Source organism: Elephantulus edwardii, unplaced genomic scaffold, assembly GCF_000299155.1.
Source record: "Elephantulus edwardii isolate Elephantulus edwardi_28Jun2011 unplaced genomic scaffold, EleEdw1.0 scaffold00011, whole genome shotgun sequence".
In the NCBI taxonomy this organism is placed as follows: domain Eukaryota; kingdom Metazoa; phylum Chordata; class Mammalia; order Macroscelidea; family Macroscelididae; genus Elephantulus; species Elephantulus edwardii.
The window spans coordinates 2000699-2014589 of NW_006399761.1; the positions used below are offsets into that span (position 1 = coordinate 2000699).

The 13891-nt window shown below is 48.2% G+C and overlaps 1 protein-coding gene across 14 annotated transcripts in view; it reads left to right on the plus strand.

Moving 5' to 3' along the window:
• DYSF (dysferlin) overlaps positions 1–13891 on the plus strand; it is a 238455-nt gene that overhangs the window by 32180 nt on the left and 192384 nt on the right. For all 14 annotated transcript variants that reach the window (XM_006880872.1, XM_006880868.1, XM_006880876.1 and 11 more), the window contains exon 4: positions 12733–12838. In XM_006880872.1, coding sequence (XP_006880934.1) covers positions 12733–12838 — 106 coding nt within the window. The remainder of the gene's footprint in view (positions 1–12732; positions 12839–13891) is intronic.

Consider the following 13891-nt stretch of genomic DNA (forward strand, 5'->3'; position numbering starts at 1 on the left):
ACGAGTGGCCAAGAGAACAAACGAGACTGTCTTGGTGGAAATAGAACCACGGTGCTCCTTAGAGGCAAGGATGGTGAAACTTGGCCTCACATGCTTTGAGCATGTTAGGGGTGACCAGTCCTTGGAAAAAGAGTGGAGAGTCAGAGAGTCAGTAAGATGAGTTGCCACAGTGACTGTACCAATGGGCTCGAGCGTGTCAGAGACGGTGAGGACGGTGCAGGACAGGGCAGGGTCAGATCAGGGCTGCTTTGAGTTTAGTTGACTCTTTCGAGAACGGCCAGTTCTCCTCACTTCTGTCCCCTTTTCCCCTGGATTTCTCTGCAGTGCCTCACCAGTGTCTCTGGCCTCACACGCTGAACATTTGTCTACATTTGCCCCTTGTTTTCTTCTTTCTTGCCTCTGTTCTATCCCCTTCATACCTCCTGGGGAGTTGGCATTTCTGGGTTCCCCCAGATGACGGCTGAGAGTACTGTGGTGACTTCATTCATTAGACCAGCCTGGTGTAGCATCCTGGAGAGGGGCCCTGGGTCCTGGCTGTCTCAGGACAAGGTGGGGCTGGGGGTTCTTGGTCTGGAGATGTGTCCGCACGGCTTGGCACCCCACCCACCCAGAGGCAGAGAGGCAGCCCAAGCCAGAGGAATCCCCCATACTGACTGCAGGGAGAGTCCGCTTTGTGTAGTGGAAGCGGGTTTAAAAGCACGTAAAGGAAACCCCACTTCTGTGAATTGGGCGGCAGCCAGGATGGGTACGCCAGCAAGCCAGCTGGGCAGGAAGCTAGGATCACAGGCACTGGGAGCAGACCCAGGCACTGGAAAATTTGATGTTTATCTGGCCTTCTCTGAGGGAAACTGGAAGGGAGGCACCTTGACCCTGACTATTCCGACTCCTGACTGGATCCCTCTGCTCTGACCACACATTTTGTCCCCTGGGGTGTTCAGGCCAGTGCCTCTTAATCCAGGTTAGCCAATAGCATCACCTGGACAGCCTTTCCGTACAGAAATGTCTTCAGTGCCCCTTCCCCAAGGACCTGAGTTAATTTCATCTTGGTGGTGGTGGGGGCTGTGCGGTCATTATGAATTCCCCAGGCACTCCTGTTGTGTGGTCTGGGCTGGGGACAGCAGCCAGGCTCCAGACCATCACTGCCCGCTGGAACTTTCAGAGCAAAGGCAAATGACATCCATGCTGGCTGGTGTAACCGGGGACCTGAATTTTAATGTTACTTTAAATAAATAGGATCTACACTATCACAGTGTGACCACTTGTTTGTCACCTACAAAGATCCTGTTTGAAATAATTACGTGCAGAGAGTGGCTTCCCTGTGGGGCAGGGCAGCTGAGGAGTCGTAGACCAGTGTTAGAATCCTGGCTGCATCACGAAACCTCCTGGAAGCTTTAAAAAGGACCATGGGCCAGGCTTCATGCCCCGACTCAACTCACTGCCATCAAATTGGAACCGACTCATAGCTGACCCTCCACTAGGTTTTCAGAGGCTGTAAATCACACAGGAGGAGATTGTCCGTTTTTCTTCAGTAGAGCGGCTGGTGGATTTGAACCTCTTGCGTTTAGATTGGTAGCACAGCTTCTTACCAGTAGGATAGCACATCAAATAAATGAAATGAGACACTATGGAGTTGGATTGAGGAGACCAGTAGTTCGAAAAGCTGCTGGGGCAATTCCTGTGAAGCCTGTGTTTGGGAGCAACCTTGGAACTCTTGGAAGGAATTGCTGTGGGTTTTTCATGGATAAACTGAGAAATAAATATAAACCATAGACATGCTCCATTGGGAAAATCTGCTGTCAAGGGCCTCTCTGAAGTGTTGAAAGAGCAAGGATGTCAGTTTAACGACTAAGATGTGCCAGACCCAAGCCATGGTATTTTTCCCAGTTGCTTCTATGCATCTGAAAGTTAGACATTAAATAAGGAGGATGAAAGAAGAGTCTATGCCTTTGAACTGTGGTGCTGGTGAAGAGTATTAAATGTCCCATGGGCTTCCTAAAGAACGAACAAGTCTGACCCGGAAGAAGTCCAACCAGGGTGCTCCTTAGAGGCAAGGATGGTGAAGCTTCGTCTCACATACTTTGAACACATGGTCAGGATGGGGCCAGTCCTTGGAAAAAGACGTCCCGCTGGGAAAGGCGAGGGTCAGGGAAGGAAAGAGCCTCAGCAAGGTGGACCGACACAGTGACTGTAACCATGGACTTGAGCTTCTCAGAGATGGTGAGGATGTTGCCGGAGAGGACAAGGTTCAGATCTGTTGTTCAATGGGTCGTTATGAGTCATAGTTGACTCCTCGATGGTCCTTAATACCTAAAACCTAACAACAGCTTGGCAGGCCTCGTTCCTCAGGGGTCCTGGGGCAACTGTCTTCCAGCCTTTCAAGTAGTAGCTGATTCTGTTCACTGCCCACGACTCTATAAAAAAAGGAAACTGTTGTTAATTGTCGTCAAGTCATAGGCGACTTATAGTGACCCTATGAATGAAAGTCCTCGACACTTGCATGCATGACTTTCACCCTTTCTCCAGGTTTATAGGGTTTCCAGAGGCAAGCTGTTATGGAAGTGGATGCCACTCCTCCTTCCAAGCTTATTTCAACCCAGGAGCTCCACCATATACTGTCCACCATTGGTAACCATTATTGCATTTGACACGTCAGTGTCACAGTGTTCAGCTTTACAGAGACCACAGGTTACCTCTGTATGGCAAGTGGACACATCAGGGCTATGTGACCTAGAAGACTGTCTCACCAACAACAATTACAGGCAGGCCTTAGGGCCGCGGATTAGAGTCACCCACCTTTGGCTTGGTAGCATCGCTTTTGGTCCACTAGGCCAACTGGTCTCTCTCTAGGGGGACCAGATTTAACAAATAAGCATCTAAGGTACCCAGTCAGATTTGAGGGAGCCCTGGTGTCTTGCGTGAAGGCAGTGCACTGCTGATCCAAATACCTTTCTGTTGCTTTCGAATCCACCAGCTGTCCCTCAGAAAAAGATGGGCTGTCTCTTCCTGTGTGATTTACAGCCTTGGAAAACCAGTGGAGGCTCAGCCTGGAGTCAGCTCTAACTCCCAGCAATGAGAGAGAGCTTTAGATTTGAGTGGTGCAAATATTGCATGGCACATGCTTTCCAATACATTGAAAAATTATTCAGATGATCTGAAATACACAGCCATCCTGAGACGTTAGTTTCCGAGGTTGCCTGGGTGGTGCAAGCAGTTCTTGATGGGCTCTGAGCCTGAGGCGGAGAGTGTGGATCCTGTCTTGTGCTTCCCAGTTCCTGCTGGTCCCAGGCATTCCTTGGCTTGTGTTAACATAGCTCCAGTTTCTGCTTCCGTATTCCTTCTGTATCTCTTGGCTCTGCGTCTCTCCTCTTGTAATAAGGACCGTAGTACTGGGGCTCCACCTATCTCAGTCTGACATCATGCTGTCTAATCACATTGGCAGGGTCCATATTTTCCAATGAGGCCACATTCCCAAGTTCTGAGGTTTTGGACTTGGATACTTCTCTTACAGAGAAGTGGAGGTTCAGTTGAATCTGTGACACGGGACATCCTGTCTTTTATCTGGCAGCCCCGTCCCGGGGTAGCTGTGCCGCTAACCCTGCTTTCTTTAATCACATGCCAGCTGGAGAACTAGATTTACACTGGGGACTGGCTAGTGGGTAGACTGCTGCCTGGAGGGAAACTTTCCTTGACATGCTCTCAGTAGCCTTCTCTTTGAAACAGAGTGAAACTCTTAGAACCTTCTAGAAGTCTGGTGAGGGCATGAGGATCTCCTCGCTGACTTGCTCACTCAAGTCACCCTTCCCTGGGGTCCTGGCATCTGCAAGCAGCAGGACTAACTTCCTTCCTTCCTCCTCCAGCTGTTCCCCCTCGCACTGTGACAGGGGCTGGAGGACCTGGCCCAGCAGAAGGGGTGTGGGCTGGGGAAGGGCTAGAGGTTACTCTTAATGAATTGTCTGGCAGGAGAGGAAGATCCAGGATGAGATGGATTGAGTCAGTGAGTGGAGAAATGGGATTAGGTCTGTCGGAGATGATGAGATTGGCTCAGGATAGGGCAGGGTTCAGAGCTGTTGTACACAGGGCCTCTATGAGTCACAGACGACTTGATGGCATGTAACAATAACAACAATTACCTGTGAATGTGCTATGGACTGCCAAGAGAATAAACAGGTATGACTTGGAGAAAGTGCAGCCTGAGTGTTTCTTGGAGGAAAGGGTGGCGATGCTTTGTCTCACAGACTTAGGGCCTGCTAGTAAGAGGAGCTGTTGCTTGGAAATCATGCTGGAAAACGTGGAGTGTCAGTAAACAAGAGAAAGACCCCCAGTGAGGTGGATTGATACAGTGAGTGGCAGGGGGCTCAGGAGTGTCAGAGACGATGAGGTTGGCACAGGGTTCAGATCTGTTGGTCCTCAGGTCATTCTTGACTCAACGCAAATAGCAACAATAATGCCAAGAGCTACATTGAGCTGCGACGTGGCCAGCTCACCAAAGCCTCTGATGCTCTCTTCTTCCTCCCTGTTGATGGTGTCACCTGGCCTCAAATAGACTCCTACACTGATAGTTCTCGCCGTGTGCTCTGGGATGGAAAGACCACAGGGGCGGAGCCACAGGCTTTCCAAGGCCGTGAGCCTTCACAGAGCAGGCTGCCCCGCCGTCCTCCCTCAGTGCAGATGGTGATACAAACTGCTCACTTTTCGATTATCAGCTGAGCTTTTTAAGTACTGTCCCACCAGGGCTTGTTCTCAGTACTCCTTCGAACATAAAACAAGAACCAAAACATGTGAGTTCATTGCAACTCATAGTGACAGTACAGGACAGAGCAGAAATACCTGATGGGGTTTTCTAAGCTATTGTTTAAAAAAACCAAACCAAACCAATCAGCAGAGCTTTTAATTATGACTTGAGTGCAAGTTTAAGGAGCAGATTGTTTTTCCCTTCAATCCATACACATTTAGGTTGAGGATGTTGGTTAAAGTCCCCCTGTTGTAACAGCTTTCTCCACCGTCATCACCCTGTGACTCCCATTCATCCCTCTCTCTCCTTCCATCCTCCCTTCCTAGTTTTGTCCGTGGGCACTTGTGCCTTGTCGACCTTGCATGGCTGGCTGTTCCAAGGATTGGACACTTCCCTGGTGTTATTGTTTAGTCCTCAGGCCTGCCTGTTGTTTGGCCAAATGTCGTATCCCAAGGGTACATTCAGTTCCATGCTCAAGGGGTGGCTTAGGACCATAGTTTTGATGGGTTCACCGATCTGTGTCAGACAGACGAGCCTGGCCATGCTCATGATTTTGAGTTTTGTTCCACACATTTCCCTCATTCTGAGACCACCTCTTGGGAACCCTTTAGACTCGATCGGCAGTGGTGGCCGGGCACCATCTAGTGCTTCTGGTCTCAGGGATGTGGAGATTGAGGTTCGTGAGGCCCCTTGGTACAAATGGACTAGCAGTAACGAACTATTACCTTAGACTGGTTGCTTCCTTGTCTTTGATGTTTTTTACCATAGATGGGAGGAGACCAGTCATTGCACTTAGATGCCTCTTCCAAACTTTTAAGATGCTATTTAAAAAAAAATTTTTTATTTGTACTTTATTATTTTGTTGTGTGTACTGTCAAATCAAATCTGACTGGTACCGGAGGAGATTGCCGCTCCTTCTCCAGAAGAGCATCTGGTGGATTTGAACTGCAGATGTCATTTAAGTCACTCTTTACCCAAGTCAGACATTGTATCTGTTATGCCAATTGATTTTGATACCCGTGGTGACTGAGGCCCATGGCCAGGAGCAACTTCCCTCAGGTGATGTGATTAAGAAGTTTCCTTTGCCTTCTCTGGACTCAAAAGGTGCCTCTCTGTGGTTCAAATCCCCCAGCGGCTTTGCAGGAGAGGTGGACAATCATGTGATTTACAATCTTCTGAAAACCCCACTATGAGTCAATTCTGACTTGACGGCCATGAAAGAGAGTGATGTGTTTGCAGCATATCCAAATACTCAGAAATATCCACCAAACCCATGGTGGTCCTGGGTGGGTCCCTTTCCCATGCTCATGTCTGTTCATCTTGCCTGTCAGCCTGTGTGTCCACTGTAGATGAGTATTGTTTTACTGATAGTGTAGGATTGTGTATTTAGCAGCGTTTACTTTTTTTTGCCTATAGCTGTTGTGCACCTGTGTCTTCCTTTTCATTCGGGATACTATGCCTTGAATTGTGTTGGAAAATTGTGTTGACTAAACTGTTCTAAGAACAGAGAAGTCTGTCTTGGAGGAAGTGGAAACAGGATGGTGAAGCTTCGTCTCATGTATGTTGGGCAGGTTGCCAGGAAAGGCCGGCCAGTCCTTGAAAAAGACATCATGTTGGGAAGGTGGAGGCTCAGAGATAAGACCCCCATTTAGATGGATTGACACAGTGACTGTAACCGTGGCCTTGATCATGGTGGAGATTGTGAGGATGGCGCAGGACGGAACGAGGATCAGAGCTGTTGTTCATGGGGTCACTGTAAATTGCAATTACCTCAGTGGCAACTGACTGAAATGACGTGGACCAGCCCTCGGTTTTGTATAATCTGTGGCTGTAGTGTTTATGGAAGCAGACTGCCCAGCTTCCTCCCACTCAGCTCCTGAGCGATTTGAACTGCCGATCTTCTGTCTAGCAGCCGAGTACTTTAACCACTGCATCACAGGGCTCCTCTGATCTTCCTTAAACCTCTAAACCATTGATCGTAACTCATGACTCTGTAGGACAGTGGGGAGCTGCCCCGAGGCTCCACAAGGCTCTCAGTCTTTGTGCAGGCTGACTGCCTTGTCTTTCTCCCGCGGGGTGGCTGGTGAGTTTGAACTGCCAGTCTTTTGATCAGCAGCTGATGGCTTTGACTACTATGCCACGGAGGCTCCTTTCAGCCCTTCCACTGTTGTTGAGTTGATCCTGTAGGTGACCTTATAGGGCAGAATAGAGCCTTGTAGGGTTTCCAAGGCTCCAGTCTTTCTGGAAGCACTTGACCACATCTTTCACCCACTTAGTGGTTGGTGGAGTCCAATGTCCACTTTTGGTTAGCAGCTGAATGCCTTAACCACTTCACCACCTGGGCTTCTTGGGTCTTCCTTCTCAAACTCATCGCTGGTGTGAGTCAGAACTGAGTCATAGGTGACCCTCCAGTGGGTTTTCATACACGAGGAGACTGCCCTTCATGCTTCTGTGGAGTCACTGGTGGATTTGAACCACCGAGAGGCACCACTTTGGGAGTAGCAGTGCACCTCCTTATGGCCTAGGCCACCAGAGCTCCCTTTGGTCTAGTGTTGCTCACTCACTTATTAACATCAAGTCAGAAGTGACATGTAGCTGACCCCCCAGTGAGTTTTCACAGAGGCTGTAAATCACACGGGAGGAGATTGCCTATCTTTCTTGGTCCTCCTCAGAGAGTGATTGCAAAACCACGTTTGAGGAACTGGCCACAAGGGACACCCCGTAAATACTACTTTCCTTGGTTACCTATTTGTTTCTATTATCTTTCATTTACTGATCAGCTCTCTCAGTTTCTTTGAATCCTGTGCACTGAGACCTGCTCTGAGCCAGCTGTGATTTGGACACGGACTGAGCATGATAAAGGGTGCATGGCAGCCTGGGGCTGTGTGTTTTGCTCATTCTGGATCCTGAGGGGTGCTGCTGTGTAGCCCAGACTTCACCTGTGATAGTGTCATCGCCAACAGATAGGTTCTCACCCCCAGGCACTACTGGACATGTCAGAGTGGTGGCTTGTTCTTACTGTCGTCATTGTTAGATGCTCTCAAGTTGGATCTTGTTCCCAGTGACCGTGTCCAGCGGGACACTGCTTGGTCCTATGACACCCTCACCGTCATTGCTGCTGCATGCATCCATCTTCCTCTTCCTCGATGACCTCTGTGTTACCTTGTCCTTCTCCTGGGCTTGATCCCTCCTGATAACAGGTGTGTGAAGTGGAATCTCACAGCCTCACCCCTGAAGGTCTTTGAGCTGTTACTGGATGCTGAGAAAATCAGGCCTGGGTTCAGGTCTAGATTTCAGCAATCGGATTCCTCTCTGGAACCCTTGGGGGAGACTGTTTTGGGGAAGAATATTTACAACTCACTCTTCATTGTTCCCAGCACATTCAAGGCAGTGACATGTCCTCAAGCATTTTTAGATTTTGCCCTGAACTCTGTCCAGGAAATTCCCGAGTGTTGGAATAGTTTTTCTTTTGTCTTTCTCTGGACTGAAGTGGAAAACTGGTTATCCTTGGGCAGCTCCTGAGGAACAAGAGACAGGCAGGAAGGTGGCCCAGAGCAGCCCCAGTCACCGTCTCCTGGGCTGTGCTGATCTCACTGGGGTCCTTCTGGTTCTGAGAAGGGATGAATGGGTAGAGAGTTGTTGTCAGGCCTTCTGGCCTTTCCAAGGAGTCTGTCCTTCCCTCCTGCAGCCCCTGTTGTCTGGGCTGCCCTTCCCCACTACTCACTCCTGGATGGATGCCTCCCCCTAACTCTTGGGGATTTGATCTTTATTCTTCCTCAGGCTTTGGGAAAGGTGACCCTTCCCCTTGGGTGGAGAGGGATTTCGAAACCATTCAGGGAGGAAATGACAAGCACTCGATCCCTGTGCTCTGGCCAGCCCAGGAGGGGCCTCAGCTGGCAGGGGTGGGGCTGGGTTTCCTTCTGTATTTCCGACCATTGTTCCTCATCCCTCTTACAGGAATTCTCTGGGGAATGGGCACTGGGAGGGCGGAAAAGGGGGAGATCTGGCTTGCCATGTGCCCTATAGCCCTGTCCCTCCCCTGATGCCTGCCCCTTGAGAGCCTCTGAACTCTCCAGACTGTGTGCTCAGCTGTCTGTTCCTGGGGACCTCCTATCCCCTCTGCTCTCTTCTGACATGGCCTGATACCCAGGACCCCAGATGAGAAGCCTCCTACTTCAGCACTGGGAGAGAAGAAGTTTGTGTTGTGGGTTCAGGCTCTACACCACTTCTGGACAAGTCACTTGTCTCCGAGCCCCAGATTTTCTTTCTTTTTTTCTTTAAAAAATTGTATTATTTTTTGTGTGTGTACTGTCACATCGGATCTGACTGGTACAGGAGGAGATTTGAACCATGTACCTCTGGGATTGCAATCAAGCCCCAGGTTTTCCATGAAGGACAGTGTGTCTTGTATCTCTCTGTGTTGCAAGGACTCACAGGCCTCCTGCACCTATTGCATGTTTGCATGGTCTTTTCTTTCTACTACCTTTTTTCTCCACTGTGGTGATAAGACTGTATGAACTCTGGGAACTTCTTGTTGCTGTTGAATGCCATCGAGTCAGAACTGACCCATAGCTGACCCTCCAGCATGTTTTCAGAGCCAGTAAATCTCACAAGCGGAGACTGACCATCCTTCTCCCACATTGTGGCTAGTGGATTCAAACCATGTGTCTTCAGGATTGCAGCACAGCTTCTTACCACTAGGCCACCACAACTCCCTTAGTAGTAAGGAATTGTGCTGCCAACCAAAAGGCAGGCAGTTCTAATCCACCAGATGCTCTGCAGGAGAAAGATGGGCAGTCTCCTTCTGTGCAATTTACTGTCTCTGAAAACCTATTTGAGGATCAGTGTATGAGTCTATTCTGACTCAGTGGTACACAATAACAATAATAATATGTTGTTTTTGTTGACTGCCTTTGAGCCAAGCATGACTCATAGCGACCCTATGAACAAAAGGCCTGAAGCCCCTCTACAACTATCGACATTTATCAAAGTTCATAGAGTTTCTGGAGGCATGTTGTTTAGGAAGTGGAAGCTACTCCTGCTTCTAAACCTGTCATAGTTTGTTATTGTTGTTATATGCCATTGAGTCGCCTGTGATGTATACCGACCTTATCTACAGCAGCTCTGAACTCTTCCCTGCCCCGAGCCAGTCTCACTAATTCCAACACACCAATCCACATTGCCCCAGTTACTGTATCAATTCATCCCACTCAGGGTCTCCCTCTCCTGCGCTGTCCATCCACCCTTAAGAGCATGATGTCCTTCTCCAACGTCCGATTTCTCCTGGCCCTGTGCCCAAAGTAAGTGAGGGAGAGCTTCAAAATCCTAGCCTCCAAGGAGAGACTTGATTTCACCCTCTAATAGTATAGAGGACAAAAATTTGCTTAAATTGTATATGCACTTTTTACGTGTACAATCAGTGACATTGATTATATTCATCTTGTTGTTTGACGGTCCTCACTATCCATTTCCACTGTCATTGGCGGTAGCTTAGTGCCCTCTCGCCAGTAGCTCCCCCTTGTCCCTTCCCTCCTATCCCTAGTAACATTAATACATGTTGGTCTCTAGACATATAACTCCCTTAACTTAAAACTCATTGCCACTGAGATGGAACTCATAGCTGATCAGGCAGGTTTTCAGAGGCTGTAAATCACACTGGGGAAGATAGTCCTTCTTTCTTCCATGGAATGACTTAGTTAGGGAGGTAAAAACCAACCCCCAAAAGTGATAGCTCTTACCCCTCTAAACTGACTATTTAAAAAAAGGAATGTGACAGGTGCAGAGAAATTGGAACCCACCCATGAGGAAGACCCTCAATGAGATGGATTGGCACAGTGACTACAGCAAAGGACTTGGACATGACAGATATTGGTACAAGGCTAGACAGTGATCAAGTCTGTTGTTCATAAGGTCACTATGTTGTTTTGCTCTCATTGTTACGTGCTTCAAGTCACCTGCCACTCATAGCGACTCTATATACAGTATCCCTGACCTCTCCTGAACCAGTCTCACTGACTCCAACACACCTACCTCCATTGGCCCAGTTACTGTGTCAGTCCATCTCATCCAGGGTCTTCCCCTCCTGAGTTGTCCCTACACCCTTCTGAGCATGAAGTCCTTCTCTGAAGTCTGGTTCCTCCTGGCTGTGTGCCCAAATTGTTTGAGATAGAGCTTCCAAATCCTTGCCTTCAAGAAGAAACTTGGTTTCACCCTCTCCAACACAGACCTATTTGTTCTCTTGGTGATCTATATGGTATGTTCCATATTTTTCTCCAGCACCGCAACTCAGAGGGATCAGTTTTTCCTGTCATCCTTAGTCATTGTCTGTGCTTCATTCACTATGCAAAGACATTTGAGTGTGTATATCAAAATAAATTGTGGCTAACCTTCAGAAGAATGGGAATCCCAGAGCACTTGTTGTGCTCATGCAAAACCTATACTCGGAACAGGAGGCAGTGGTCAGAACAGAGCAAAGATCATTGTGAGTCATAGTCAACTCGATGGCATCTGACACGTCCTTGAGTGGTATTAATGCCCCTAGAGGGTCATTGGAGGAAAGACCTGGGGGATTTACCTCTGAAAAGTCAGCCACAGGAGACTACAGAGCACATCTCTACTGTGGCACACCTGGAGTCACCATCTTGTGGTTTTTGTGTACCATGGAGTTGGGACCAACTCATAGCTGACCCTACAGTGGATTGTCAAAGGCAGTAAATTGCACAGGAGGAGGTCACCTATCCTTCTGCCAAGCAACTGGTGGATTCAAAGTGCATGCCTTGAAGTTGAGAGTACAGCTTCTTACCACTGAGCCAAGAGTCACCTTGAGTCAGTTATCTCATCAGACAGTGGCTTGGATGCCCTTGTGCTCTTGTTATCATCCTGTGAGTGGATTACTTGCAGGATAATGCACATGAGTGATCAAAATAAATTTGTCTAATTAAAAAAAAAGAAGCTTTAAAAAGAGAAATACATTCACTAATATGTGGTCCAGTGCTACTAGTGCTGGGTATCATATTTTCTAGACGTAGATTGAATTATGTTATATTCCTGTACAACAGGTAACATGTTTTATATCACAAGTGGGGGGGGGTCTCAGAGTCAAGGTTGGAGCCATAGGGGTATCTAGGTCTGTATGCCAGGGCCGAGTGCAGGGCCTCAAGGAGAATGCAACATCTGTTAGTACTGGCCTGATTGAACAGTATTGTAAGGGAAACCACCTCCTACCTTTGGAGTTAGTCAGTAAGGAGCCAGGCAGTATCCAGAAGACACTGGTTCAATATCTAGAATATAGAAATATTTAAAAACATTTTAAAAATATTATGTTGGTTTGCATTATAAATCTGTATACATTGTATTTCACTCATGTACATTGTATTTCACACATTCCTTCCTTCATTCACGTTAGAAGATCTAAATCTTAGCAACAAAATGACCAATGACTCAATTGAAAACTGGGGCAGGGACTTGAACAGTCCAGTCACCAAAGAATTGTATAAGCAAATTCATGAAGAGAGACTCAGCCAAGACTAGGAATGCCTGAGAATTATACATTCCAAAAGCAAAATTTGTCTAGATAAGCAGGCAATTAAAACAAGTAACTGATTAGATCTAGATAGATAGGGTTATAAAACCTCTGTTCAAATAAATTCTTAACAAAAAAAAAAAATAAATTCTTAACAGAGACCAGTAGAAAGATGACCCCAGATGACTGGTGGTTGTTCATCAATTAGGAAAAACAAATGTAGACCTCTGGGAGGAACAGAAGGGGTCAAGGGAACACTAGGGGGGGGGATCCTTCTCATAACCCTTTCTTCCCAGGAGCCAACCCTGCCCAGGGCTGTTCAGGGGTGACTGGGGTCAGAGTGGAGGCAGAGGAATCCCCTGAAGGAGACTGGTGTTCTAGATGAGTTTTGTCTGAATCACAGTGGAGGGATGAGGACTATGGTAGGAAAAGCCCTGAGCTGTGCATTGTTTTTCTATAGTCTCTTCTTTCTTCCTAGGTTCCTGGGAGAAGCCAAGGTCCCTCTCCGGGAGGTTCTTGCCACTCCCAGTCTGTCTGCCAGTTTCAATGCCCCTCTGCTGGACACCAAGAAGCAGCCCACGGGGGTAAGTGGCACTGGACTCCTGCTCTAGGCCAGCTCTGGTCTGAGGGCTTGCCTGGTGGCTCCTCCCTGGGCCTTGCCTTCTGACCCTAGAGGTCAGAGTTGTGTTACAGTAACCTCCCTGGGATCACGCTTGCCTCACCCTCACCCCTTTCCAGAGCTTGGGGTGCATAGGAGAAGCCATAAGCTGAGGAGATTGAGGTGTGGGGCTCAGGCAACCTCCTCTCACTGGGTTTCCAGGTGCGAGTCATCTTGGCCTCACATCAGCTTGGTGGTCACCTGGCTCTTCTCTTGTCCCTTTGGCCACCTCATTTTCCCCTGACAGAGTGCACAGTCACTTCCTGGCATTGTTTTTTTTTTTTGTAGCAATCTGATGCCTTTCCAAACTTCCTCTATAGTCTTGGTTGTGACCCCTCGGTCTCCCTGGCTGAACTCTTCCCCACCCCAACCCACCCCTTTTCTAGATTTGGAATATCCGCACCCTCAGGGTCACAGATGGCAAGGGGAAGGAGACAAGCATCCCCTTTGCCTGCCCACCAGGACCTGCCAGACCCCCTTCCTCTTCCTCCATTGTCCTCCCACGCCTCCCCAGCGTCACCAGCCCTCTCCCAGCCCCAGCAGACAATTCCCAGCCATCTTCTCTGCACTCCTGTTATTTTTAGTGCACTAAATATACTCTGAAGAATTCTGTCTTCCTGGTTAGTAGAATTCCTGACCTATCCTTTAAGTCAGGTCTAGCTCCCAGTATACATCCTGGAACTATTGATTTGGAATTATTTCCACCTAGTGGGGTCTGGATGATTCTGAGCCTTGAGTTCTCTGAGTATGTGTGTGTGCACGAGTGTATTAAATAGATAAATTTGTTGTGTACCGTCCCACAGCTGACCCTCTGGCAGGTTTTCAGAGGCAGTTAATCTCATGGGAGGAGATTGCCCATTCTTCTCCCATGGAGTAGCTGTGGCAGACTCGAACTGTGTGATTTTGGGATCGCAGCACAGCTTCTTACCACTAGGCCACTAGATAGATAGATAGATAGATAGATAGAAAGAGAGATATG